This window comes from Arvicanthis niloticus, chromosome 6, assembly GCF_011762505.2.
Source record: "Arvicanthis niloticus isolate mArvNil1 chromosome 6, mArvNil1.pat.X, whole genome shotgun sequence".
Taxonomy (NCBI): domain Eukaryota; kingdom Metazoa; phylum Chordata; class Mammalia; order Rodentia; family Muridae; genus Arvicanthis; species Arvicanthis niloticus.
Window position 1 is genome coordinate 66,146,407 of NC_047663.1, and position 26,482 is coordinate 66,172,888.

Genomic DNA, 26,482 nt, shown 5'->3' on the forward strand with positions numbered 1-26,482 from the left:
GAGCCCACAGCTAGGCACCAGAACTTCTGGTCTAATGATACCTTCCTCCTCCTGGTCAGTGTTCCCCGTGGACCACAGCATCGAGGACTGATCTGGAAGAGGCTGAAAGTCTGTGTGAGTCCTGACAGATGTTAAGGTAGTCCTGGGGGGACTCTGTGACACTTCCCTATGTACCTCAAGAGCCTGGTGAGGAACCTATAACCCCAGCGTCTCCAGCCACCACTATCCTCTGATTCACATACTCTGGGCTTCACCTAGGGCCAGGCATACCCAGGAGTCAGGAGCCAGCATCTGAGACCTGCTGTATGGCTTCTCCTGATGAAAGCCCACTGAGAGCCTGGGGCAGCTGAGTGCTATACTTCTACTGCCTGCCCATCATGGGGAAGACACCGCTGCTTAGAGAAGATGGCAAGTGTGCACGGAATAAGTTAGGTGGGTCTAAGACCTCCTCAAAAGGCAGCAGCAGCAGCAACAGTAGTGTCTCCCCAAAGAAGGACCCTCGTGGGGAAGCCGATGCACTAATGTGAGTGATCCCATTGCCCTTCCAGGGTAAATGTATCTGAACCTCAGTGTGAGTGGTCCCATTGCCCTTCCAGGGTAAGTGTATCTGAACCTCAGCTCCTAAGATCCTCCTCATGTTCCCTGTTGACACAGCAAAGCTCCAGAACCTAGGAATGTTGACTGTTGCTCTAGAGAGCTGTCTGGGGGTGGGGGGAACCATGTTTCCCAGTTCTTGCAAATAACCCAGCTAGAGCAGCTGTCCCCAGCCTGAGTTGCTGGACATAGAACACATCCCCGACACCAGGAGAATGGATGCTTCTTTCTCTGCCCTGTCTCTATCCCAGTTCATCTCCCCATTCAGACATAGATCTTCCTGTAAACAAAGGATCACCTCATCACCCCATGTTCCATTTTTACTGCCCCAAACTCAGACTTTTAGAAAATTTTCTCTGGACAGAGCCTCATTCTGGATCCCAGAATGGCCTCAAATTTGCAATTCTTCTGCTTTAGCTTCCTGAGTGCTAGGATTATAGGAATCCCTCAACCCCAACAAACAATGGTGACATTTTATATCCAATCCTAACAATGCCATTTTATGTAAAACCTATAGCTACTTATTTGGATGTGTCTTTGAAAGTCCATGACACAAACTAGAGATACAGCTCAGGGATACAGCCCTTGCCCAGGATGCACAAGGACCCAGGTTCCAGAGAAGGAGGAGGTGGGGTGGGGGAGACAGAGAGAGATGGAGAAAGAAAAGTGAACAGTACACACACACACACACACCAGGCAGCAACTTCTGAATCTCTTAAAAGTGTTACTGTCTAGTTTCAAGTATAGCTATATATATAATATGGAGGGACTCCAAAGACACCAAGAAATACAGAGTACCCATCATTCAAGAGGAAATTTATTCAGGACCCTGCAAGTGCTGCAGGCCCTTTTGTAAAATTACTAGGCACTTAGACAGAAATAGAAATGGCCACCCAGTGGCCACATATGTGCTTGTTTGTCATGGATAGGTCATGGGTACTTCCTTTACAGTAGCAATGTATTGTTCTGGTTTTTTTTTTTTTTTTTTTTTTTTAAGAAAAATTAGAAAGCTTACTTTTCTAAATGTTTCAGTGTAGCCTCCAGCCTATGCGTGCTGTCTAAGGCCCTGTGACCCAAGGCAACATGCTGTTACCCAAGATACAATGGTTTCCTATAATGCCTCATTTTTCCCAGAAGGTCAGGCACAAGTGAGGCCAGTGCTATCTGTCATAGCACAGAAGGGAGAGCTGAAAGGGGAGTCTGTAAAACATCTCACTGCTGAAGAACTGACGAAAGAGAAAATTGTCAATGGGAGGAATCTGGGATATGTTTTCCAATGGTTGCAATTGTCAAGAAATAACAGTATAGAGAGACTGCTGTCCCAGGCTTGCTCTGAATTAACTGAGATACTAGAAGTTATGTAGTAATTTATGTAGGTGAATGAACACGTCTCTCCCATGTTGGAAGAGATTTATTGAAAGCAGGTTTGGGCTTGCCTGTGGCCTTTACTCTGGGCCAAGAGCATTTTATCTGTCAGACTTACTGTGTGGCTCCTGCAACCTTTCGGCCCCCTCCTGGGAAGTCCTATAGCAGCAGAGAGGAATGTCCACCCGATGCTTGGCACTCTTCAATGGCCTCCTCTAGGAACCCCATCTTTCCAGCTGGAATAGGTGCCACTGCCAGTTTAATCCAGCCCCCGCTTGCTCCACCAAGGAAGTTTGGTGGTAACCCTTGACTCTGTTCTCATGCTGATGCCCCCCCCCCCACACACACACACCATTCTTCCCATCCTGGCCAGCAGCTGCCTACGCAAGTGTGAAGAGCACTTGGAACCCTGGTACCTAGCACTCTCTGAGCACACAGTACTCAGTACCCGTAGTGCTGTGCACAGTAGCACTGGCTATTAAGCTCTGTGTTTTATCCAGTGCATAGCATGAGTCTGTACTGTGTATCCATTTGTGGCGATCTGTATGTATTCATTGGAAGGAATATTGGCTGAGTCAATGTATGAAGGAACGAAGAAGATCAGCAAATAATTCATATGTTCTACACAATGACTCTACTTTCTCCAGTAAGTTAATGACCTCGTAAGCAGGCATGGCAGTGTCCCAGCTTTCGGGGTGTGGGGGAGGGGGGAAGCAGGAACATCAGGAGTTCAAGGTCATCCTAGGCTACATAGCAAACTTGAGACCATCCTGAGTTACATAAGACTGTCTCAAAAGAAAAAATAAATTAAAAAACCCTTTAAACTTTTAAATTAAATGAAATGACCTGCCAATAAATATTCTATGAATTGGAACGGTGGTTACCAAGTTCTTCACTGTCTTTCTAAACGTTAGAAGTGCAGCATGCCTCAGTGATTATTATTTGGGAGAATAAATCCTAAGGAGTCTCCCAAACGGTGGCAATTTCTATTTGCTTCACCTTTAGAGCTTCCTGTTTGTTGAGCCTCCTGAGTTGGCACCAGCCCTGGATCACACATTCTGAGACAGTACCCTGGAGCTGAGAGTCACACTAGAGTCACAGAGCTGGTTCTGTCCTCTCCCCAACACACACACACACACACACACACACACACAGAGAGAGAGAGAGAGAGAGAGAGAGAGAGAGAGAGAGAGAGAGAGAGAGAGAGAGAGGAGAAGAGAAGAGAGAGAGAAATGCTGGGGGAAGCTGGGAGGCAGCTTTCCGTTTCCTCTCTTCTTCCTTCCCTCCCCTCTGCTCCCCTCCTTTTCCCTGTCCTTGCTTCCCCTCTTCCCTTCCCCACAATATCCTCTTCTCTCACTTCCCCTCCACAGGTTTATACAAATCTTTATCCACCTGTTGAAAAGCAACATTGGCACAGGCTTTCTGGGACTTCCCTTAGCTGTGAAAAACGCTGGATTGTTGGTAAGAGGCACCATGGGCTAGAATTCAGGTTCATCCCAGTTGGGTGGCCAGGAGTTAAGTCTATAGACCTCTGGGATGGGTGACTCTCAGGGACTGGGCTCTGCAATAGCAACTGTACCCATCAATTTCTTAGAACCAACCAGGAAGCACACTAAGCACTCCTGGAGAAGGCAGCCGTTACCCAGAATCCAGCCACACATGCAGAATCCCATTCACCACCCTCCTCCTCAGTCTCCGGGGTTTCATGTCACTCACCTCCCCTTTTACGGTCCACTCACCTTGTCCCTGTAAACTTGTATGTGCATGACTCCTGTTTCATATTACCTGACAAAGCACCAAGCAGGGTGGCAAGAGGCTCTCCAGTTCAAGGCCAACCTAAACTGTGTGGTAAGCTACTCAGCAAGACTGTCTCAAGAAGAAAAACAAAACCCACAAGGGCTGAGGATATGAGTGCATATCAAAGATTGGTTGCATGAAGCCCTGGGTTCGATTCTAAGCACTGGGAAATAAAAATAAAGATAAAGGCATCAGATGGTGTGTGAGATAGGGGCTAGGCATGGGAATAAGGATGTCCCCACTAATCCGTGTGGCCCTACACCCAGCTGATGCTATCTCCTGGCTTAGGCCTCCTTTCAGAAACTGTACTGTGTCCTACAAACACGAAGACTTCAGCTTACATGGACACATCCTGGAGTCCTTAGGGAGATTGCAAACGTCTGGCATACTTGCTCTGAGACTGCAATAAGGGACCACATGATTCCCCTTCTTCTCCACAGTCCCGCTCTGGAGACCTACACACAGAAAGCCCAGTAGTGCCCACAGGGTTGGGGTGATGTCATGTGTAGGTCTTCTTTTCAGTCAGCTAGTCTTCTCCAGGTCTGGTAAGCGGCCCCTTGCTTCCTCCCATGCTCTCAGACTTCTGATGACTAACAGTTCCAGCCAGAGGGAGGACCTCACCTTCAGAGCCCTCTAGGTTCTAGATAGTTGTCTGTAGAAGAGCCTTAAACCTCTGTAGCCTTGGCCAGATTGTCTCGGCCAGTGTGCTCTGTAATGCCCTGCTAGTTCTTTAGACTGTCTGTCCTCTTTGCCTCTCTAGGAGTGTGCCTGGCCCCGAAGATTAAAAGTTGTAAACATGACAAGAGGTTCTACCATGTGGAGGTTGCCTCCTAATGGGGCTTAACAGAACTCTTGACCCTGCATGTGTTTCTTTGTGACAAAATAATGTCACCCAGGGCACATCTATAAAGTCACATTGTGCCCTTCCGGTCATGTCCAGAGGACTGTGATTCAAATCAACTTTGCTTCTTCAAAGAGACAAACAGACTCTCTGGAGCAGTGATCTTCAACTGGGAAGAGTGTTCTGAACCAGCCTCCACCCCTCCCTGATAGTCTGCAATGTCCAGAAATGTTAAGGTCCCTGCTCAGGGGTGCAGTCGCACCCCCATTCTGCATTGCACAGAGTGGTTCAAACTGGCCTCAATGGACTCAGCAGCAGGTGTCCCTGAGGCCTGCTGAATAGCCATCACCAGAGAAGGGCACTGTACCACAAAAAGGACTTTGGTCTTTAAGGATCTTAGGAGAGTGGGGGCTAAGGTGTGTAAAGGAGTTAAACTTACCAGGGAGGATTCTGGAAGAATATATCTGGAAATAAATTTAAAAAAAAAAAAAAAAGGTCTGGGCTATATGGAATGTTGACTCTTCGTTCCCGGAAGAATTCTAGCCAGTGTGGAGCAGCCCCTCAGCAGTGACACTAAATAGGATCCTGGGGCAGAGGACACTGAGCTAACAGCTCATCGTGGATAACTTCCGGTTAGTAGGTTAGTTAGCTGGTTGGATGGATGGATGGATGATGGATGGATGGACAGGCAGACGGTTGGTTGGTTGGTTGGTTGGGCAGACGGTTGGTTGGATGGTTGGATGGATGGATGGATGGATGATGGCTAGTTGGGTGGATGGGCAGACTGGTTGGTTGGTTGGTTGGTTGGTTGGTTGGTTGGTTGGTTGGTTGGTTGAATGGTTGGTTGATGTGCTCATTGGTTGGCTGATTGTCTGGTTAGCTGGTTAGCTGATTGGTTGGATGATTAGCTGCTTGGTTGTTTGGCTGGCTGGTTGATTACAACTCAAACTGGCCTCAAACTCACAATGGTCCTCCTGTCTCAACCTAACTGCCAGCATTATTGGCATGCTCCTCCATAGACAGCAAGTTTTCTGTCTGCTTGGGTCAGTGCCAGGATGGAATCCAGGATGGTACACATACTTACAAGCCCTCCCCACTGAGCTACAAGCCCAGCTAGAGATTCTTATTCTAAGAGTCCTAGTGTCCAGACTGGATGTGGCCAGCTTTCATCTCACTGTTTCCTGTCCTGTTCCTCCAGGTGGGGTCTGTCAGCCTCTTGGCCATCGGAGCACTCACAGTACACTGTATGGATATCCTGTTGAACTGTGCCTGCCATCTCACTCAGAGGTCAGAGTCCACAGCTATCACCCCATGGGCCCCATTCCAGGGCCACTTCTCTGGGCTAGCACCCCTCCTCTGGATTTTTCCAGAGATGGCAAAGGGATTTTTGGAAGAGTCTCAAACAGAAAGTGACTTAGAGTTTGAGAAAACACATAGGCTTGTGTGTTTGAACACTTGGTCCAGCTTGTGGCACTGTCTGAGAAGGCTGTGGAAAGTTAGGAGGTGGAGCTTGTGGGAAGAAGTGGACCTTACACTTCCTGCCTACTCTGGTTTCTGGTTTGTTGGTGTGAGGGACATCAGTTCCACACTATTACCTCGTAAACTCTACCGTGGCTTTCTCGTCAAAGTAGACTGTACCACCGCAGACTGACACAGAATAAACTTTCTCCCTTAAATTGCTTGCTGCCAGGTGTTTGGTTACAGCAGAAGTCAGGCAGGCCTGTAGGTCTGGGGTAGAAGCTTTCCTAGTATGTATGAGCCCCTGGATTCTGTCCCCATCACCTCCAAAAGAAGCTAAGATGGTGTAGATCCAATTTTGCAGCTAGTGAATTAGAAACCACGCTGACCCTACACCCCATTGGGCCCCATGCCCCTCACCCAGAGGCACCAAAGGTAGCAAAATATGCAAAAGTGCCCTGTGGACTACAAAGTATGTGTAGGATCCTCAGACATCCTCTTGGTTCGTTCAGGATTATAGATTTTTTTTTAATCTGTATATATGTGTGCACCTTCATGAGTTTATGTCTACTATGGGTGTGCAGGAGCCCCTTGAAGCCTGGAGAATGCATTTAGATCCCCTGATAGTTGTGAGCCACCATGTGGGTTCTAGGTTCTCTATAAAAGCAGTAAGTGCTCTTAACCACTAAGCTATCTCTTCAGCCCCTCCCCACTCCCTTTTTCTGAATCAGGGTCTCATGTAGCCCAGGCTTGCCTCTAACTCACTATATAGCTGACTTTGAATTCCTGATCTTCCTGCCTCCACCTCCCAAGTTCTAATAACAAAGTCATGTGATTCCATGCCCTTTTAATTCAGTGCTGGGAATCAAACCCAGGGCCTCGTGCATGTAGCCAAAAGAGCTACAGTCCCATGCCCTTCTTTTTCTTTTCCTCTCCCTACTCTAACACAGGTACTTTGTCAGGGCCACTTGTTCCAAAACAAAAACAAAAAAACAAAACACACACACACATAAAACCTTTTCGAGGCAAGTTAATAAAGATGAGAAAGACAGTTAGCAATGATATGTGCAGTCTGCAGTTGCTTCAGTCATTGAATGCACATCTAGGGGGCTGGGGCGATGGCTCAGCAGTTGGGAGAGGACCCAAGTTCAGTTCCACATTAGATAGCACACAACTGCCTGTAACTCCAATTTCAGGGGATCCAATGCTCTCTTCTGGCTGCCTTTGGCACCTAAACTCACATGCACATACTTGCACACAGACACAGGCTTATACATCTGAAATCTTAATATAAAAACCACTGAGAGCTGGAGAGGTGTCTCAGTGCTTTCTCAGAAGGAAAAATGAATACACTGAAAGTACAGACTACTGACCTCCTCGGGACCCAGCAACCCCCGTTACGTACAGGTCCAAGTCTGCCCTTAGAAGTGAGCAACTGCCTTATACAGAAGTCAAGGCATGGTAACCCAGGGACTGAGGCAGGAGCACCACCAGTTCCAGGCCAGCCTGGGCTATATCATGAGCATTTTTGAAGCAAGGATATAAAGTAAAGGTTTTCATGGACTGGGGATATAGCTCAGTGTTAGAGCACTTGCCTGGCATGCGAATTCAGCCTCCAGGACTCATCAAAAGCCAAATAAAAAGCCAAATAGTGGGTGTGCCTGGTGCTGGTCAGAGCGCCCTTTCACCTCATAAAACCCATCACACAGCAGGGTTTTGCTCATACAGCAGTGGTGTAAATGGTGCAATTTTGTTGAGCCAAGGGGCTTTGCAAGATTTCTGTACTCCTTCCAGGATAAATAAAAAGTCTCCTGGGTTAGAGACTTTTTATTCCCATTTTACAGATGAATACTTTGCCCTGAGTCACATGCATGGGGCATGGTAGAGCTGGTCTTTGATGACCTGTCTGACTTTATTTTTTTTAATTAGTTCTCTTAAAAGTTCATATAAACATACATAATTTGTGTAAAATGTGACATTCTCCCTCCTTCTTCAAATCCTCCCAGATCTACTCTCTTCCCCACCTTCCCAACTCTATAACACCCTCTTTTCCTTTTCTTTTCTTTCTTTCCTCCCTTCCTCCCTTCTTTCCACTATCAAACCACCTTACCCTTCAGTGCCTCTCTGAATGTCCTCTGCCTGAGCCCCAGGTCCTCACACCTCCTGCAAGCACCAACCTGCCTACGATTGCATCAGTCTGGCTTTTTCCTTTGACTGAAGACGCTTTCATTTTTCTCTGACATAAACATTTAAGAACAATGGTCTTTTATTCAACTGGGCACTTCTTCCATTTTTATTTTGGTAACTTCCCAAAAACTGTCTTCAACTCTTTATGTGGTCCAGAATGGACTTGATCTCTGGATCTCCTGCATCTACCTCCAGAGTCCTGGGATGACAGGCACACTGGTTTAGAAGGCTCCATAAAAGTCCTAAAGCCCTCCTCTCTGTCCCCCAGCCCTGCAGTTAGCACTGTGCATGTGGCATCTGGCCAGCAGCTGCTCCTCCCTGCTCCCACCCAGAATCAGAAGGGTCCTACCACATAGCCATCCACTTCCCTTAGAAGAGAAGAGATTGCTTTCGCCTTTCCCAGAAATTGCCTTTTCCCAAATCTCAGTGTAAACCAAGACAGTTCCTGGATGCCATGCCCACTCTGCCTCTTCGTCCACCTCCTCTCTTGCTTTGCTTATTTAAGCCAAAGTGCAGATACTGCTTATTCCAAAGGACAAAACCAAGGAAAGCTACCTAAATATTGTGTTAAAAGCAAGCTGCTGGGTGTATGCCTGTAGGGAGGTCAGGGCATTTCCAGCTGCACAAGATCCAGGCCATCCTGGGCTACATGAGACCCTGTACCCTCAAAACAACAACAATAAGAAGCATAAGTGCATAAAAATTATATAAACAAATAAGTAAACTCGTGAAAGTTGCATAAGTGGTATAGTTATTAGAGAGTTCACAGGACACTCTTCACTAACACACAAAAACACAACAGTTGCCAGCTTAGGTGCATACTGTATCGTTAGCAAAATGTTAACTTAAGCATCATTTGTCCTTTCACTCTAGACTGCAGAGGAGTTTTGTGAACTATGAAGAGACCACAATGTACAGCCTGGAAACATGCCCAATTCCTTGGCTGAGAACACACTCAGTGTGGGGCAGGTACTGGTCACACATGTAATACTCAGTGTGGTGAAACATGATAGAACCCCCACCTGCCCTGCCTTCATGTCTGCTTGTACAAACGTTCCTGCTGTTTTTCTTTTTTATTGGTTATTTATTTACATTTCAAATGTTATCCCCCTTCTTGGTTTTCCCTCCACAAACCCCCTATTCCAGCCACACCCCCTTGCTTCTATGAGGGAGCTCCTCCACAAACTGATTCACCTCCTGCTTCACCTCCCTAGCATTCCCCTATGTTGGGGTATCAAGTCTCCAGAGGACCAAGGGCCTGCCCTCCCATTGATGCCAGATTAAGGCAATCCTCTGCTACATCTGCAGCTGGAGCCATGAGGTCCTTCCATGTGTACTCTTTGACTGGTGGTTCAGTCCCTGGGAGCTCTGTGGGGTCTGGTTGGTTGATATTGTTGTTCTTATGGGTTTACAAACCCCTTCAGCACCTTTTTAAAAGGTTTTATTTTATATTTAATTATATCAATCTGTGTGTCTGTATGTATGTGCATATGAATGCAAGTTCCCCTAGGAGGCCAGAAAAGAGCATCAGATTCACTGGAGCTGGAGTTACAGGTTGTTGTATGTCTCCTGATGTAGGTGCTGGGTACTAAACCCGGGTCCTCTGCAAAAGCATAATGTGCTCCTAAGCACCGAGCTATCTCTCCAGCCTGCTTGCACTGGTTTCTTAAGTGAAAAAAAAATAGTCTACCTTAAAGATAGACTATTTTTGGCAACTATCAAGCAAGATAGGGTATCTCCCCAGTGCCCTAGCCCCATCTCCTCCTTCACCTTAGTACATCATAATGTACGTGAGTGGGAAAGGGCATGTGTTAATTGCTTTTTTTTTTTTTTTTTTTTTAAGAAAAGAAAGACAAGAACTCATATAGCCAGGGTGACCTTGAACTTTGAACTACCGAAGAAGCTAAGGATAGTGTTGAACTTCCCATATACGCTGAGTTAATGCACCGGTTGAAGCTTCATAAACTAGACTAGAACTAGAACTAGACTAGAATTCTCCCAGCTGAGCTCCAGCTTGGGCCCTAGTTCATTTCATGTTTTCTTGTATGTTACTTAGAATTATATGTGTAAACTTGAAATTCATTTTGCTTACTGGCTTGCTTATTTGTTTGCCTGAGACAGCATTTCCTGTGTACCAGGCTGGCTTCCAACATGTTCCATAGCCCCAAAATAACCTTAAACTCCTGACCCTCCTCCTTCTCCCCAAGTACCGGGGCATGCACCTCCACAACTAACTTGAAATTAGATTTTTTTTTTTTTAATCTAACAGTGTATCAGTCACATGTCCTGTTGCTGCAACAGAATATCTGAGGAAAGCAGTTTGAGGAAGAAAGAGTTTATTCCAGCTCATTGTTCTAGGGCATCAGAGTCTATAGTAGTACCAGGAAAGGCGTGGCAACTAGGACAAGAGGCAGCTGGTTACATTGTGTCCACAATCAGGAAGCAGAGAGAGACAGACGCTGGTGCTAGCTTACTTTCTCCTTTTTATTCAGTCCAGGCTCCAGCACAAAGAATGGTCCTGCCCACATCCATGGTGGGTCTTCCCACCTCAATCAACCTAGTCTATTTTTTTTTCTCTTTGGTCTTTGTTTTGTTTTTTTGAGACAGAATCTCTATGTAGCCCTAACTGTTCTAGAACTCACTATGTAGACCAGGCTGGCCTTGAACTTGAAGAGAGCTACCTGCCTCTGCCTTCTGAGTGCTGAGATTAAAGACATGTGCCACCATGCCTGGCCAGTCAATTTATTCTAGAATGTCTCTCACAGACATGTCCAAAATTTGTTTTCCTTGTGATTCTTTCTATCCTGTCAATTTAACAGCAGAAATCAATCATCACAGACAATATTTCTCTCTTTTTTTTTTTTTCATCTTGGAACACAGTCATCATTTGAAGGTTCACAGTGTTCTCTGGTAGAGATGTTTACCCTGTTTTAGTTGACCAGTCCCCTCGTGATGGACATTAAGCTTGCTCCCTTTGTTGTGGGACAAAAACCCAGAGTCTGTATTAAACTTGCTGGCGACTGCCTAGAGAGAGACACTTCTCACAGAGCAGCCCTGGATGTATACTACATGGAGACACAGTTGCAGGGGGAAGCAAGCAAGCATTTAGCAAGAGCTAAGAACATGCAGTTAGCTGAAGTATTTCAACCCTGAGTTTCTGGAACAAGGTTGGGTGCTTTCCCATGGAATTTTTCAGGACAGTGTATAGAAACCAAAGATGACTTCAGCTGAATCAAGATGGAGAGGCCTTTGCCCCATCACACCTTGTTTGGGTCTTCAGGGAGAGATTGTACTGCCCTAGAAAAATGGGGTAACCAGAGTTCTCACAATAACACCTAAAAGGTACAGAAGTTAGTGGTGAGCCAGCCCTGGTAGCATAGGACTATCCTGCCACTGTCCTGGATAGCTTCAATAGTCAATTTGACACAGGATAGAGTCAACTGAGAGGAAAGCCTACACTGAGGAGTTGTTCAAATCAGATTGGCTTCTGGGTAATTGTTTTGATTGCTAATTGATGTGGTAGGGCCCAGCCCACAATGCCGTTCTCTGGGTCTACATAAGAAAGCTAATTCATTGTGAGCTTGTGAGCAAGCCATTAAGAAGCATTCTTCCATGGGTTCTGCTTCGGGTTCTTACCTTGTGCTCTAGTCCTGACTTTCCTCAGTGAAGGGCTGTGAGAGCTGGGGGTATAAGGCTGTAGTAGCCCTTGACATCACTGAATCCATGCCTATTGAGATGGAAAATTATACAGCTCAGGAAAGACAACCAAGTCGCTCAAAGCCACACAGGAATTTGTCACAGCAAAGACTAAAACTCTGGATGTCTACTTTTTCCATTTTTCTTATTTCTTTGGAGATCAGTAACTGAAGAAATTTAGAAGTACTCGGGGGAGGCAGTCTCACTTCAACCAGAGATTCTTCTTTTTCAGTGCACTGAGAGGAACTCAGAGGCTTGAGTAAGAACCGATTCCCCACGTAGATAACACTCACTGATGCTCAGTCTTTAGATGGAAAACCAGTGCTGAACTTTATAAAGGAGAGAGCCCTGGTGACCCTGCCCAGGGCATCAAGCTGAACACCTAGCAGCCCATGTCAGGCGCCTTGTGACATAACCACTCTGAAATTCTCTTACCAGAAAAATCAGTGAAGAAACTCCATCTAATCAAACCTTTTGACCTGAGATAGGCTCACAAGAAACACTCAGGGATGGGAGACCAAGATAAATGATGCACAATAAAGTCAACCCAGCCTAGAAAACAGGACATGATGAGTGGACAGATGGTCTGCTGACTCGTTACCACCAAAAAGTAAAAAAGTTGCAAGGAAAATAGAGCTGGGACATAGCTCAAAGGTGGAGTACCTGCCTAGCACTCATGAAGCCCTGAGTTCAATCCCCAGAACCAGAGAACAAACACCAAACAAAAACCCACAGCAGGAAGAATGTGGTAATTTTTCAAATTTAAGAACTGTAATTGAGTGCAATGCATAAGCTTGCCTGGATCCAAGTCTATATTTGGGGTGGGAGGAGGTACATAAAGAAAGAGAGACCCTAAAGCACAGGACAACAGACCATTGTATTAACAAAGGAACAGAGTGTCACTGCCTTTGTCATCTGCCCAACGACTCTCATCTGGAGGAAGTAGTCACAGAAACACACCATGTTGACAGTTTATAAGAAGGCCAACCTGAATTCTCCAAAATGACCTGATGTAAAACCAGTACAAATACATGCAAAAATATTCCACATGGAAAAATAAAAGACAAAAGAGGTACAGCCAAACACAACATACAGTTTTGGAAATTTTTTAACAAAAAATAAAAGTTAAGTCAGATACAGTGGCAAACCAGCAATCCCAGTACTTGGGAGTCAGAGGCAGGTGGATTTCTGAGTTTGAGGCCAGCCTGGTCTATAGAGTGAGTTCCAGGACAGCCAGGGCAACACAGAGAAACCCTGTCTCAAAAACAAAAACAAAAACAAAAAAACCACACACACACACACACACACACACACACACACAAAAAAGGAAACCCATCCTAAACAATAACTTATTTCCCTCGTCCTCCTCTTCCTTCCCAGGTACGTCGTAAGCTTCCTGCTGATCGTCACTCAGCTGGGCTTCTGCAGTGTGTATTTCATGTTTATGGCAGACAATCTGCAACAGGTAAAGAGGGCTCTTCTGGGCAGAGTGAGAGAAGAGCAGACCTCCGGATGCTGGGTCTGTTAGTGGCACCATAGCAACAGAGCCTGTCTGCAAATATTAGACCACAGTTGGGACCAGAGCAAAGCCAAAGCCCCTAACTTTCAGGCTGGAAAGCATCTCAGGTTGTCCAAGATGTCTAAAGAGCTGTCACCTTCCCTTTATCTCATTCCTAATGTAAGACAAGTTAGGCAGAGCCTTCTTTTATGACTTTGTGAGACAGGAAACACCCAGTCAGGCAGGAAGAACAGTGAGTCTTGTAACAGAGGGACTGTGAGCAGAGGATGCTCAATTCTCAGCCCCGCCCTGCTTCACCCACAAAAGTCTAAAAAGGATGTGCTTACATAACAAAAACCCTTTTCTAGTCATGTGAGCAGGGAAACCACCACTTCCCAGGGAAGAAGAGACTGTCTATCAGACAAAAAGAGCATTGTGCCTTGTTTACTATGCTCAGTGTTTCCCATTGTCAGAATCACACGCACTATAGTTAAGGCGGCTAGGTTTGCCCAATAAAATGCAGGACACCCAAAACCAGACACAGGGGTTCACATCCATAACACCAAAATTTGGAAGGTAGAAGCAGAAGGATCAAAAGTTCAAGGTCATTCTCAGCTACATAGCAAGTCTGAGGGACACATGAGACCCTGTCTCAAAAAGTATTGGGTGAAAGGGATGCCTCATTCAATAAAGTGCTTGTCTTGCCAGCCCAAGGGCCTGGGTACCATCTCCCAGGACCCACATATAAAAAAAGCCAACCTTGGGCTAGAAAGATAGCCCAGTGGTTAAGAGCACTGAGTGCTTTTCCAGGGGTTTTGAGTTTAATTCCCACCAACCACACGGTGGCTCACAACCATCCGTAATGGGATCCGATACCCTCTTCTGGTGTGTCTGAAGATAGGTATAGTGTACTCATAATAATATTTAAATAAATAAATAAATCTTTGGGTGGGGGGGATGGACTGTATGGCCTGCAGCTGTAATTTCAGTGCTGAGGAGGCAGAGCCAGATGGGTACCTGCTGCTCATTGGAGGGCCAGCCTAATCTAACTTGCTCAGTAGCAGGCTAATGAGACCCTGTCTCAAAAAACAAGGAGGGTCATATCTGAGGCACATTACTGATTTTGTCCTCTGGAGCCCCCAGCACTACCAGGAACACACATGCATGCGTTCACAGACACACAGAAGACACACATCGATGGGGCTGGAGAGATGGCTCAGACTTAAGAGCATTTGCTGCTCTTTTGGAGGACCTGGCCCTGGGTTCAGCTCCTAGCACCCACATGGTGGCTCACAGCCATCTGAAACTCCAGCTCCGGGAGATCTAACTTCCTTTTTTTGACCTCTCCCAACACTAGGCATATACATGATGTACAGACAAAACATTTCATAAAAAATAAAATTAAATAAATCTAAAAATGTTTTAGAGATTTATTTATGTGTATGAATGTTTTGCCATGAAAGTCAGAAGAAGGTATTGGAACTCCTGGAATTATGAGTCACTGTGTGGGTACTGGGAATTAAACTCATATCCTCTGTAAGAGCAACCAGTGATTTTTTTAATCACTGAGCCATCCCTCTAGCACCTGAAAAAGACATCTGGCTATACTGAATGTCACACAAGTCATGAATAATGTCCTTTCTGCTGTGGCAGTTAGTTGTCAGTTGATGAGCTGAAATCCTAATTGAAATGACTCTCAGTGATTCACAATTGACGTCCTGCCTTTCACTGTGTCCTTCTGGCAGATCATGGAAGAAGCTCACTTCACCTCCAATGTCTGCCAGCCTAGGCAGAGCCTGGTGATGACCTCCATCCTGGATACTCGCTTCTATATGCTCACCATCCTGCCCTTCCTCATCCTGCTGGTGCTCGTCCAGAACCCACAGGTGTTGTCCATCTTCTCTACCTTGGCCACCATCACCACCCTGAGCAGCCTGGCTCTAATCTTCGAGTATCTCATCGAGGTCTGAAACCACTCAGAAGGGGGTCTGGGTCCAGGGTTTCTGAGGCATGGCAGGTGGGAAGGTGAAGATGGGGAAGGTGGCTGGTCCCCAGCTCTGAGCCTAGGGAATTTCTAGAAACACTTCTGTCCCAAAAGCTGGGCATCATTATCATCAACACACTCATCTTCAGCATCATAGTCTTATCCATAACAGTGAGTCACTGGGAATTTAGCTGCTGAATGCTTTCTGTGGTCCAGGGTTGGGCCTGGGGATTTTGTAACTCAAAAGAGATAAAGAAGGATGTCACATTCTCCATCAGCTCAGCAAATAACAAGAAATACCACAGCAGGGAGATGGGGAAAGGCTCAGTGGGTAAAGTGCTTGCTACCTTAGCATGAGGACCTGAGTTCCCATCCCCAGTATCCACATGACAGCCTAGCACAGTGGTGCACACATGTAATCCCAGAACTGAGAGAGTGGAAGGTTGGTGGAGGTTACGGGCCAGATAGTCTAGCTGAAATGGCAAACCCAAGGTTCAAAGAGAGACTAAAAACACATAAGGTATAGAACTATAGGGAGAAATCAGATATTGACCTCTGGCCTCCAAATGCACTAGCACGGGTGCATGCACATAAACACACACACACACACACACACACCACATGGAGCTATAGCACTGGTCAGGAGATATATAGCAGCTGGCTAGATGGCTTAGATACTTACCTCCAAGCCTGAGGCCCTGAATTCCATACCCAGCCCCCACAGAAAGGTAGGAGAAGACTGACCCCCACAAGTTATCTCTTGATCTCCACATGCACACCATGGCACACAAGCCCACCCTGCCCCTCCACAATAAAATAAATGTATCTAAAAAGCTTTCAAGAAAATATAGATGGTGAAGGAATTTGATCTACTTGGTATAAGCATGTTACATGATTTCTTAGATCCTTGAAAATAAAAAAAATCCCAGTTTCCAGAAAAAGACACCAAGGAGCAAGAGCAGCAGGCAAGCAGAGCTTTCTGATTGGGCCAACTGGTTTACCTCCCATCATTGGCACTAACATTCCACCATTGTTTTGTTTCTTTGATCATGAAAGTCTTTGGAATTATATTATTATCCTGTTGCTGCTATCACAACCACAGATCTGGAAGTTGGGGGAGGGGTGTTTGTTTGTTGTAAACAATCTCATGTAGCTCAGGTTGGCTTTGTAGCTAAGGATGGCCTTGAGTTTCTGATCCTCCTATCTCTACTTCCCAAGTGCTAGACTTATAAACATGTACCATGACACCAACTTAGGCTGTGCTGGAGCTGGAACAGAGCTTTGTGCCTGTTAGGCAGGTACTCTACCAACTGAGGTATGCGCCAAGGTATTTTTTAAATTGTTTTTTGTTTTGGCTTTTTTTTTTTTTTAATTTCAAGGTATTTTTCTTGAAACAGGGTTTCATAAGGCCCAGGCTGGCTTCAAACTCTTTTAAGTGTTAGAGGGTGATCTTGATCTTCTGATCTTCCTGCTTCTACCTCCCAAGAGCTGAGTTTACCGGCATGTGCCACCATATTTGAATTTATGCAGAGCTAAGGATCAAACTCAATTTTTCATGCATGCTAGGCAAGCACTCTACCAACTAAACTACATCCCCGGCCCTAAAACGATAAAGATTTCTTCTATGATGCTAGAGATTTCACTGAGCCAGCTAATCAGGGATCAGCTGGGCTGTATCTTTTTCCAGAGGTTCTAAGAGAGAGTCTGCTTTCTCACCTTTTCCAGCATGCCTTTGTCTGTGGCTCTTCCATAGTTAAAGCCAGTATCACTAGGCTCAATCTTCCCATGCTATGATCTCGTGTCCTCTTCCATTCCTCTCTTCCTCTTTTAAGGACCCTGATGCTGATAATCCAGGTTAATCTTCTTGTGTAAGGTTATCAGTTTAGCATCCTAAATTCCTTTTGAAAACTAAGTTCTCTAGCAAAGAATGGTGCCATAAACTTAGCACTTGGGAAATTAAGACAGAAAGATAGCTTGGTCTACATAGCAAAAACCTAACTAAAAAAAAAAACAAAACAAAAACAAAATAAGACATAATCTGACTAGTTTTGGGACCACAAACCTTTAACCTCAGTTATTGGAAAGCAGAGTCAAGCCAATCTCTGTGAGTTTGAGGCTAGCCTGGTCTACACAGTGAGTTCTGGGGCAGCCAGGACCATATACAGAGACATGCCAACCAACTAACCTATTAATCAGTCAATAGCAGGGCATCCTGGGCTATGTAGAGAGACTATCTCAACAAATAAATTTATTTAAGTAGCATAGTCTGCTCACTGGGATTAGGATGAGGACATCTTTGAGAAGCCTTTATCCTGCCCACCACAGAAATCTAGTATTAATCACTCCTTACTCTGCTTTGAGCAAGTTTGAGACTAGCTTGGGCTACCAGATACAATGACACAAATAAATAATCACTTCCTGTGTCTTTGATGGCTACTGTACCGACTGCACAGCCCGGGAGGGAATGATGAGGAAGAGGCGTTAAAGGGCAGGGACAGGGGACAAGCACCCTTACCTGGCCTGTGGAGTAGCTTGCAGATTAACTTTGGGCAACTTCCTTCTTCCACTGTTCTATCTTCTCCATATTTAAGATGAGAAGACTTCCCACGGCCTCCATGTAGAAGCTACCAAGTGCACTGGCTAATTAATAGAAACCAGAAAGAGAAGTGGGAGAAAGAATAGAATATTACTTAGCATTAAAGAAAATGAGAGGGTTTTTTAAAGATTTATTTGTGTATGCGTGTGCATGTGCGCGTGTGCATGTGCGTGTGTGTGTGTGTGTGTGTGCGTGTGTGTGTGTGTGTGTGCGTGTGCATGTGCCAGAATGCCTGGAACTAGAGTTATAGGTAGTTGTGAGCTGCCTGAACTACTCCAGTCCTCTAGAAGAGCAGCAAGTACTCTTAACCCCTGGGACATCTCTCCAAAGCCAGGAATGAAATTCTAATAAATGCTATAATGTGCATGAACCTTAACAGACACTAAACTAAGTGAAATAAGCCAGACACAAAAAAGACAAATGCTAGAAGCTCCTACTAACAGGAAGTACCTAGAAAAGCCTATAAACAGGGGACACACACACAAACACACACACACACACACACACACACACACACACACACACACACAGGTTACTAAGAGGTAGAGAACAAAGAATTATTTAGAGTTTCAGTTTGGGTTGATAAGAAATGTCTGGTGATGAACAGTAGTGATGTGGATGTCACAGAGTGAATACACTCAAGTGTGTTAAATGACTAAATGGAAAATGTGATGTTACCTTACCACAATAAATTAGACTAAGCAATTAAATTAAACTTAGTAAATAAATTAGACTAAGGATGTGGCCAAGTGGGCCGTATGTTCACCTAGCAGGCAGGAAGACCTGGGCTCCGTCTTCAACTCTGCATAACACCATACCAGATAGTGCACACCTGTAATCCCAACACTCTGGAGTGGAGATGGAGGCAGGAGGATTAGAAATTCAAGATCATCCTCAGGACGTGTATAGTTCAGGGTCAGCCTAGGCTACATGAGGCTGTCTCAAAATAAATTGACTAATTAAAACAGCTTTTAAAAGAGAAGACAGTAAGTAAGAAGACTCTTTACACTATCTCTGTCATTAGACACGACCTGAGGTGACCTCCTCATGGAAAGCCAATGCCTTTCCTCTTTTTCAGATCCCACACCACAGCAACCTGCCCCTGGTTGCGAGCTGGAAGACTTTCTTGTTGTTCTTTGGCACGGCTATCTTCACCTTTGAAGGCGTGGGGATGGTAAGAAGGATGAGTTGCCCCACAGGATGTCTAGCTATGGTTCCCCATGTCACCCTACCAGTGTTGTAGGGTGAAAGGAAAATCTACACTGCCCAGGGCACCTCCCAACCCAGACCACACCTCAAGTTCCCAAGGCAAAGATAGAGAATTTACTAATCAGCTCATACTGAGCAGGCTGTTGGGGCAAAAGTAAGCACAAGACAAGATGAAGGGGGAGTGAACATATGGAGGGAGTGCAGCCATGTGGAAGGGTGTGGCCATAAAGCTGATGTGAATGTGGAGGGCGTGACCACGTGGTATGGCTTTCCAGGGGTGTGGCTGTGTGAAGGGTATAGCTCTGTGGAGTGGTGATGTGGATGATGTAGCCTTGTAGAGAGGTGTGACCCTGTGGATGATGATGTGGAGGGGCATGGCCATTTGGAGTGAGATGGCAATACAGAGAGTGTGGTTCTGTGGAGGGTGTGGTTCTGTGGCCTTGTGGAGGGGTGCAGTCTTTTGGAGGGGATCCCGACTAACTCCATCCACCAGAACAACACTTATGCCCATAAGGAAACCTAACAGAAGCCATCTAGGAAAGGCTATGGCAAGCAAGTATGTTTCCTGGAGATGGCCCACTGTTCTGCCTGGCTGCAATGGGTACACTCTGGAGAGGCCCCGCCCCAGAGACTTCACCCAGGGTTGCTTCTCACTACTGATCTGCCTTTCCTGCCATTATTACATAACCTAATGACTCCTGGGCATCAGTCCATACTATTGGGCAAATTTCCTGCAGGCCAACATGAAGATGAACTTTCATGAAATAATGATGTTTAGAGAAACTAATGACTTTATAGAATTCCTGATTTGATTCAAATAAATTTAAGAAGAAAGTTTAAGGAGATGATCTTAGTTGTTTTGCCAAAAAGATGTAATAAAGTTAAAATCAAGAATAGAATGTACCCCCTTCTCACAAAATCGTAACTAAAGGCTGCATAATTAAGAATGCAATGAGCTTTCACAAATTACAATAAGAGAAATAGCCTTGGGACGGATTTGTGATCAAGGAAAAACATTCATTCTAGGTCAGGTCCAAGGATGAAGGCACATGTGTGCACTATGATAGAGCAAGGCCTGTGAAACTGTTGCTTTGAACTTATAATGAGCTTATAGATGAAACACTGCTTTAAACTTACTATCAACATCCTTCTGTAACTCCCCTTTTGTGTAACATTTTATTTATGAGGTAATTTTATAAAGAACTTTTGTCTAAGAAGGTATAAAAGAATCTGAGAGAAGATATAAAGTGTGGTTTGGGGGGCTCTGCTCCACCTACCAAATGTGTGTGTGTGTGTGTGTGTGTGTGTACACATATATACATCTATATGTACATACATACATATGTAGGTATATGTAAGTATGCATGTGCATTTGTGAAATTGATGAAACAGGTGGTCAGACTCAACCAGAGTGTGTGTGTGTGTGTGTGTGTGTGTACATGTATACATCTATATGTACATACATACATATGTAGGTATATGTAAGTATGCATGTGCATTTGTGAAATTGATGAAACAGGTGGTCAGACCCAACCAGAGTGTGTGTGTGTGTGTGTGTGTGTGTGTGTGTGTGTGTGTGTGCCTGACTATTTTATTTTCTTCCTTTTCTTTTCTCTCTGATTCAGAAAGAAGTAAGGAACTCTGAGCCTCTCACCTGGCCAGTGAGAGGCCCTTGAGTCAGAGAGAAAAAGAGTTCAAACAACTAAGCCTTTTTTTTTCTTACTCCCCTGATGCTATCAGCAGGAGTTAAGTTGCCAGCAGTCAGAGGCTTGAAGCCAAAGAATAGCAAGAGTTAAAGAAAGAATTAAATATTCAGAATAGCAAAGAGTTATAGAAAGATCAAGTGAAGAGTTAAACTGCCAAAACCCTACACCCCTACACACAACTGCCTTTCTCAGGGAACTGGATGCCAGGAAGCCCCGTCCCTGGCAGGAACCTATACCCACACTATGGCCACTTCTTTCCACCTTATCTTTCCCAAACCTTTTGCTTCTAGGTTCTGCCACTCAAAAGCCAGATGAAGAGCCCACAGCAGTTTCCTGCAGTGCTGTACCTGGGGATGTCCTTTGTCATCTTCCTCTACATCTGCCTGGGGACTCTGGGTTACATGAAGTTTGGCGAAGACACTCAAGCCAGCATCACCCTCAACTTGCCCAATTGCTGGTAGGAAACTGATTCCTCAAGTGTGACAGGGGAAGCATGAGAGGTGACACTTGGTGACAGCATGTGCACGTGTGAAACAGTTAACCTTTAGCAGAAGAAGTGACTGGCAGCCATGTTAACTATGATCATGGGTGAGTTTGAGGACCGGCACCGTGCCCCTTAAGCATTGTCATTGAGGATTCCATGGAACAAAGGAGAATGCCAACATTAGAGGCTCTCGGTGACCTTTCCAGCTCACTCTGTCTAGGGGCAGTGGAGACTTGAGTACAAGTTTGACCCTAAAATGCACAGTTCCTAAGATGAGTGATGTAGAGCTGGTGAACAAACAGAAAGTAAAAACTCCACAGTAGAGGACTCTCGCAGATTGTCTGAGCCCCTGGGTTGGATAATAATAATAATAACAACAGCAACAAATTTAATTTGTGTGTGTGTGATGTCCTTTGTCATCTTCCTCTACATCTGCGTGGGGACTCTGGGCTACATTAAGTTGACCCAGGCAAATGTAGAGGAAGATGACAAAGGACATAGGTTCTCATGTATCCCAGAATAACCTCAAACTTCCTTTGTAGCCATAGCTAGCCTTGAATTCTTCAGCCAACCTGCCTCTGCTTCCCAAGAACTGGGATTATAGGCTTGCACTGCAGTACCTGGTAATAAATAAATAAATAAATAAATAAATAAATAAATAAATGTAGGCATGTACCACAGATGGACTGCTACTTAGGCCAGAGTGTCCCCAGCTGGAACTCCAGCCTGAAGTCCTTGCCTCCAGTCATTGATTCCCTCACCCACCCATGTATCCATCCAGGAAACACCTGTAGGCGGGATCTTCAGAGGAGGTGTAGGCCTCCTAGTGACTAAGTACATGCTCTAAAGCTAATTAATGAGACCCACATTCTGGTTCCTCCATGGCCGTGGGCAAGCCTCCCACCCCTCTGTACAGCAAGGCTTACACACGTGCCTCTTCGTATCAGTCAGGACCGTTTCATGATGCTGTCACACAAGTGCTTAACTCTTTGTTCACATGGTGGTGCAGGCTCTCATTTGAGTGGATCAGTCACAACTAGGGTGTTGCTGGTTGTCAAGACAGAGCCATTGAATGCCACCTGCACTTCCCAAGCAGCTGGTGCAATGGCTTAAACTTCGAACTTGAGCCTAAAAGGCAGCCTTCCCTGTCTGACTTCCCACCCTAGCCAGGGAAAGGCCTAGAAACCTTGATGAACAGCATGAATAATTACTGCATTCCCTGGCAGCAACTGCTTTAATATACAGAAAATACTTAGAAAAGTACTGGGCTGGAAGCAAGCTCTGAGGATTATCAACTGTTATGGTTATGGGTCATCACAGCCTTGGGCTTTTTCAGGTGGGTGGGGTGATGGTGGCATTTATGTTTCCCAAAGCCAGAGCAGCAGAAAGAGGAAAATGTCACCAGCCCCACCCTCCTCGCTGTGCTCTGCTAATGACCAGATGAGATCATGAGTATGGAATTCTTTGAAGTTGTGCCTTAATTTGTGCAAGCAAGATATCTTAATATGCTGCTCTTCTTCCTGGTTGATTGTGCTTCGTCTAGCTACCCTGAGCAGAGCATTTTCATTCCAGGGATAGCAGCTAAATACATGGGCAGTGAGCTCCAGTCAGTAAGAGTGAGCAGAGGAAAGGAACTCACTCTTAAGAGAAGTCTTGAATGGACGGGGTCGACAGATAGAGAAAAATCACAATTTTATATAATTAAAAAAAATAGAACTTCAAAACATACAAAATAAATGCCAGTTTTTGTTTTTTTTTTAAATTACAATGTTGGGGCTGAGTGGATAACTCAGTTAAGTGCTTGCCACAGAAGCAAGAGGCCTGAGTCTGGCCTTCAGTACTCACATAAAAATCTGGGTTTGGAGGTATATGCTTGCTCTCCTAGCACCGGAGAGGTGGAGACAAGCAGATCCATGGACTGTGCTGGCCAGCCAGCCAAGCCAAGTGTGCCTCAGTGAGAGTCCCTAGGGCACACCAAGAGACCCCTCATCAAATACAAGGTGACGGCGACAGCTCGACACCCCACATGCCTGCACATACGTGTGCGTGTGCATGTGCATACAGGAACACTCACACATACTGCGGTGTCAGAGACTGAAATGATTCACACACTATTTTGGCACTCCAAGACTGCACAGACTAGGACAATAATAGGGCAGTATGTCAGTAGGCATCAAAATTTAAAACCATAGCTGGAACCTGATGCATACATAGCTCGGTGGTTGAGTGCTTACTTACTTAGCATACACAAGGTCCCGGGTTCAATTCCCAGTGCTTCATAAACCAGAGTACTGTCTCATGCCACTAATCCCAACATTTGAAAAATGGAATCTGGAGATCAAGGTCATTCTTGGCTGGGCCACAAGATGAGATCAGTGTCAAGAAAAAATAATTTAAGCCGGGCAGTGGTGGCGCACGCCTTTAATCCCAGCACTTGGGAGGCAGAGGCAGAGTGAGTTCCAGGACAGCCAGGGCTACACAGAGAAACCCTGTCGCGAAAAAACAAAAAATAATAATAATTTAAAAATCATTTTTACTTCTAGGGTTGACCTGTAGATAGTATGTAGAGATATACATATATTCCTGTGTAGATGTGTGTGATATTATGAGCAGATGTGTGATATGTAGGTATGAGTCATATGCTGAGATGTGCAGACCTAAGATCCGTGGTGTGTATCAGGGGTGCTGAGACATAGAGAGATATAGTCTTTGCTGCATTGTTTCTTGGCAAAAGACAGAACAATCTAAGTTTCCCATTAACCGTTGACTAGTTGAAAAACTAAAAAAAAAAAATCTCTGTGCTGTTAAACAGGAGCGCCAGGGAAGAACTTACAGGAAGTATTTGTTTATCGATAGATAAAGATCTTGAGAGATCTTACTATATAGGCCCTATTGACCTGGAACTCACTATGCACACCAAGCTGGACTCAAACTTGTGGCAATCCCCCTGCTGTGCCCCCCGAGTGCTGGGGTCACAGGCACATGCCACCACACCAAGCTTTATGTTTGATAAAATAATAAAGGTCAACAATTCACAGAGCCGTGCCGCCATGCATCTGAGGGTGTTGGTGTGGCTCCCCCACTTTCTGTTTAAGACTGTAGACACAGGGCTGGAGAGATGGCTCAGTCAGTAAAGTACTTGCCATCCAAACATGAAGACCCAACTTAGAACCCTCAAAACCCATATAAAAGCTGAGCACAGTGGCACACACATCGGTAACTCCCAAGTTCCTAAGTGACATAAGCAGAGACAGAAGAATCCATGGAAGTTTGTGGCACAGCTGGCCTGACAAATGCAGCAGTGACAAAAGAGAGAGACGCTAGCCCAAATATGGTAGAAGGCTAGGACAGACACCTGAGGTGGTCATTTGACCCCCACATGTGATTCATGACAAACACACATGGGCACACACATGCACACGTGCACACACACACATTTTAGGTGGGGTTTGTTTGTTTGTTTGTTTGTTTGTTTGTTTGTTTGTTTGTTTTTCGAGACAGGGTTTCTCTGTATAGCCTTGGCTGTCCTGGAACTCACTCTGTAGACCAGGCTGGCCTTGAACTCAGAAATCCGCCTGCCTCTGCCTCCCAAGTGCTGGGATTAAAGGCGTGCGCCACCACCGCCCGGCCACACACACATTCTAAAACACTTAAAAAGATGCTCTGTACACAAATTATTTCTAGAAAACTCTGAGGGTACCTCAGTGAGAATCAGGGGTGGGGATGGTGGTCTTGCCTGCATGGCTGCTGTACTGTGACGGTACTATACACAGATATGACGTAATTCCTAAATAAAAGATTTAAATAATGCCTGGAGGTCCCAATGGCTTTGGAACCTCCAGGAATGCATGCTTCCATAGACCTCCCATGTCCCCTCTGAGCCAGTCTGACCCCAGTCACTGTCGTCTGACCTGTGAGGGTTCTGATGTGTCCTGAGCCACCTTCTCTGAAGCCTGGTGGCATCTCAACTCCTTTCAATCCTCTGTCTGCAGGCTTTACCAGTCAGTCAAGCTGATGTACTCCGTGGGCATCTTCTTCACCTATGCCCTCCAATTCCACGTCCCAGCTGAGATCATTGTCCCCTACGTCGTCTCGAGAGTGTCCGAGAACTGGGTTCTGTTCGTAGACCTGACAGTCCGCACAGCCTTGGTCTGCCTGACCTGTGAGTAGGGAAGAGGTCGTAGGTTGCTATGATGCATGTTATACCTCAGAATAGCGCCTACCCTAGCCGCATTGCCATTTGCCTCTGTGATCTGTAAGATCTGTGTCTCCTGGCTTCTCACCTTTCCACCTGAACTGGCTTAGAAAACTATCACTGAGAGACCCTGTCTCAAGGGAATATTGCAGGGAGTGATAGATGACGGAACAGGACACTTGATTCCCTCCTCTGGCCTCTACATTCACACGGGCGTGAGCACAAACATACACACACACACACACACACACACACACACACACGATTTTTTTCTCCCTACAAAAATGATCTTTTTAAATATCACATTGGAGGCGGCAGAGAGCCAGGGTCCAGAGCTGTGGTGCCTGACCTGACCTGACCTAATCCTTGAACTACAAAGCCTTGCTGTTGGGGGCTCCCCCTCTTTGAGGCACACTCAGTGAGTCTGTGTTCCTCTCTTCCTGCAGGTTTCTCAGCCGTTCTCATCCCCCGCCTGGACCTGGTCATCTCCCTGGTGGGCTCAGTGAGCAGCAGCGCCCTGGCCCTCATCATCCCGCCCCTGCTGGAGATCACCACGTTTTACTCTGAGAACATAAGCTGTGCAACCATTGTCAAGGACATCATGATCAGCATCCTGGGCCTCTTAGGGTGTGTATTTGGGACATACCAAGCCCTCTACGAGATGACCCAGCAGGCCCACTTTTCCATGGCCAACTCTACAAGGGTCTACACATAATTACTTATTTTTATTTGAATAGCTTTTCCTTCCCCCACCCTCTGTTGGATTCCCATTATATGTGTTCATCAAAACCCAGCATTTTTATTCATTAGCGGCTTCTTTATCTTCCAAGAAGAACATGGGTGCACGTTGATTCCTGAGAAGCTCTAGCCTA

General features: G+C 45.6%; 1 protein-coding gene across 2 annotated transcripts; it reads left to right on the top strand.

Moving 5' to 3' along the window:
* Positions 1-26,482, top strand: LOC117711137 (proton-coupled amino acid transporter 3). 2 transcript variants are annotated; one of them, XM_076936816.1, is made up of 10 exons: positions 1-523; positions 3,330-3,420; positions 5,796-5,884; positions 9,116-9,211; positions 13,319-13,403; positions 15,182-15,400; positions 19,095-19,190; positions 21,222-21,388; positions 25,408-25,577; positions 26,057-26,482. In XM_076936816.1, exons 1-10 carry the CDS (start codon positions 378-380, stop codon positions 26,323-26,325), a joined length of 1,428 nt encoding a protein of 475 aa, XP_076792931.1. In that variant the 5' UTR covers positions 1-377; the 3' UTR covers positions 26,326-26,482. The 2 variants fall into 2 exon arrangements, with proteins under 2 accessions (XP_076792931.1, XP_076792932.1); XM_076936817.1 differs by lacking the exons at positions 1-523; positions 9,116-9,211 and having other exon boundaries at positions 3,336-3,420.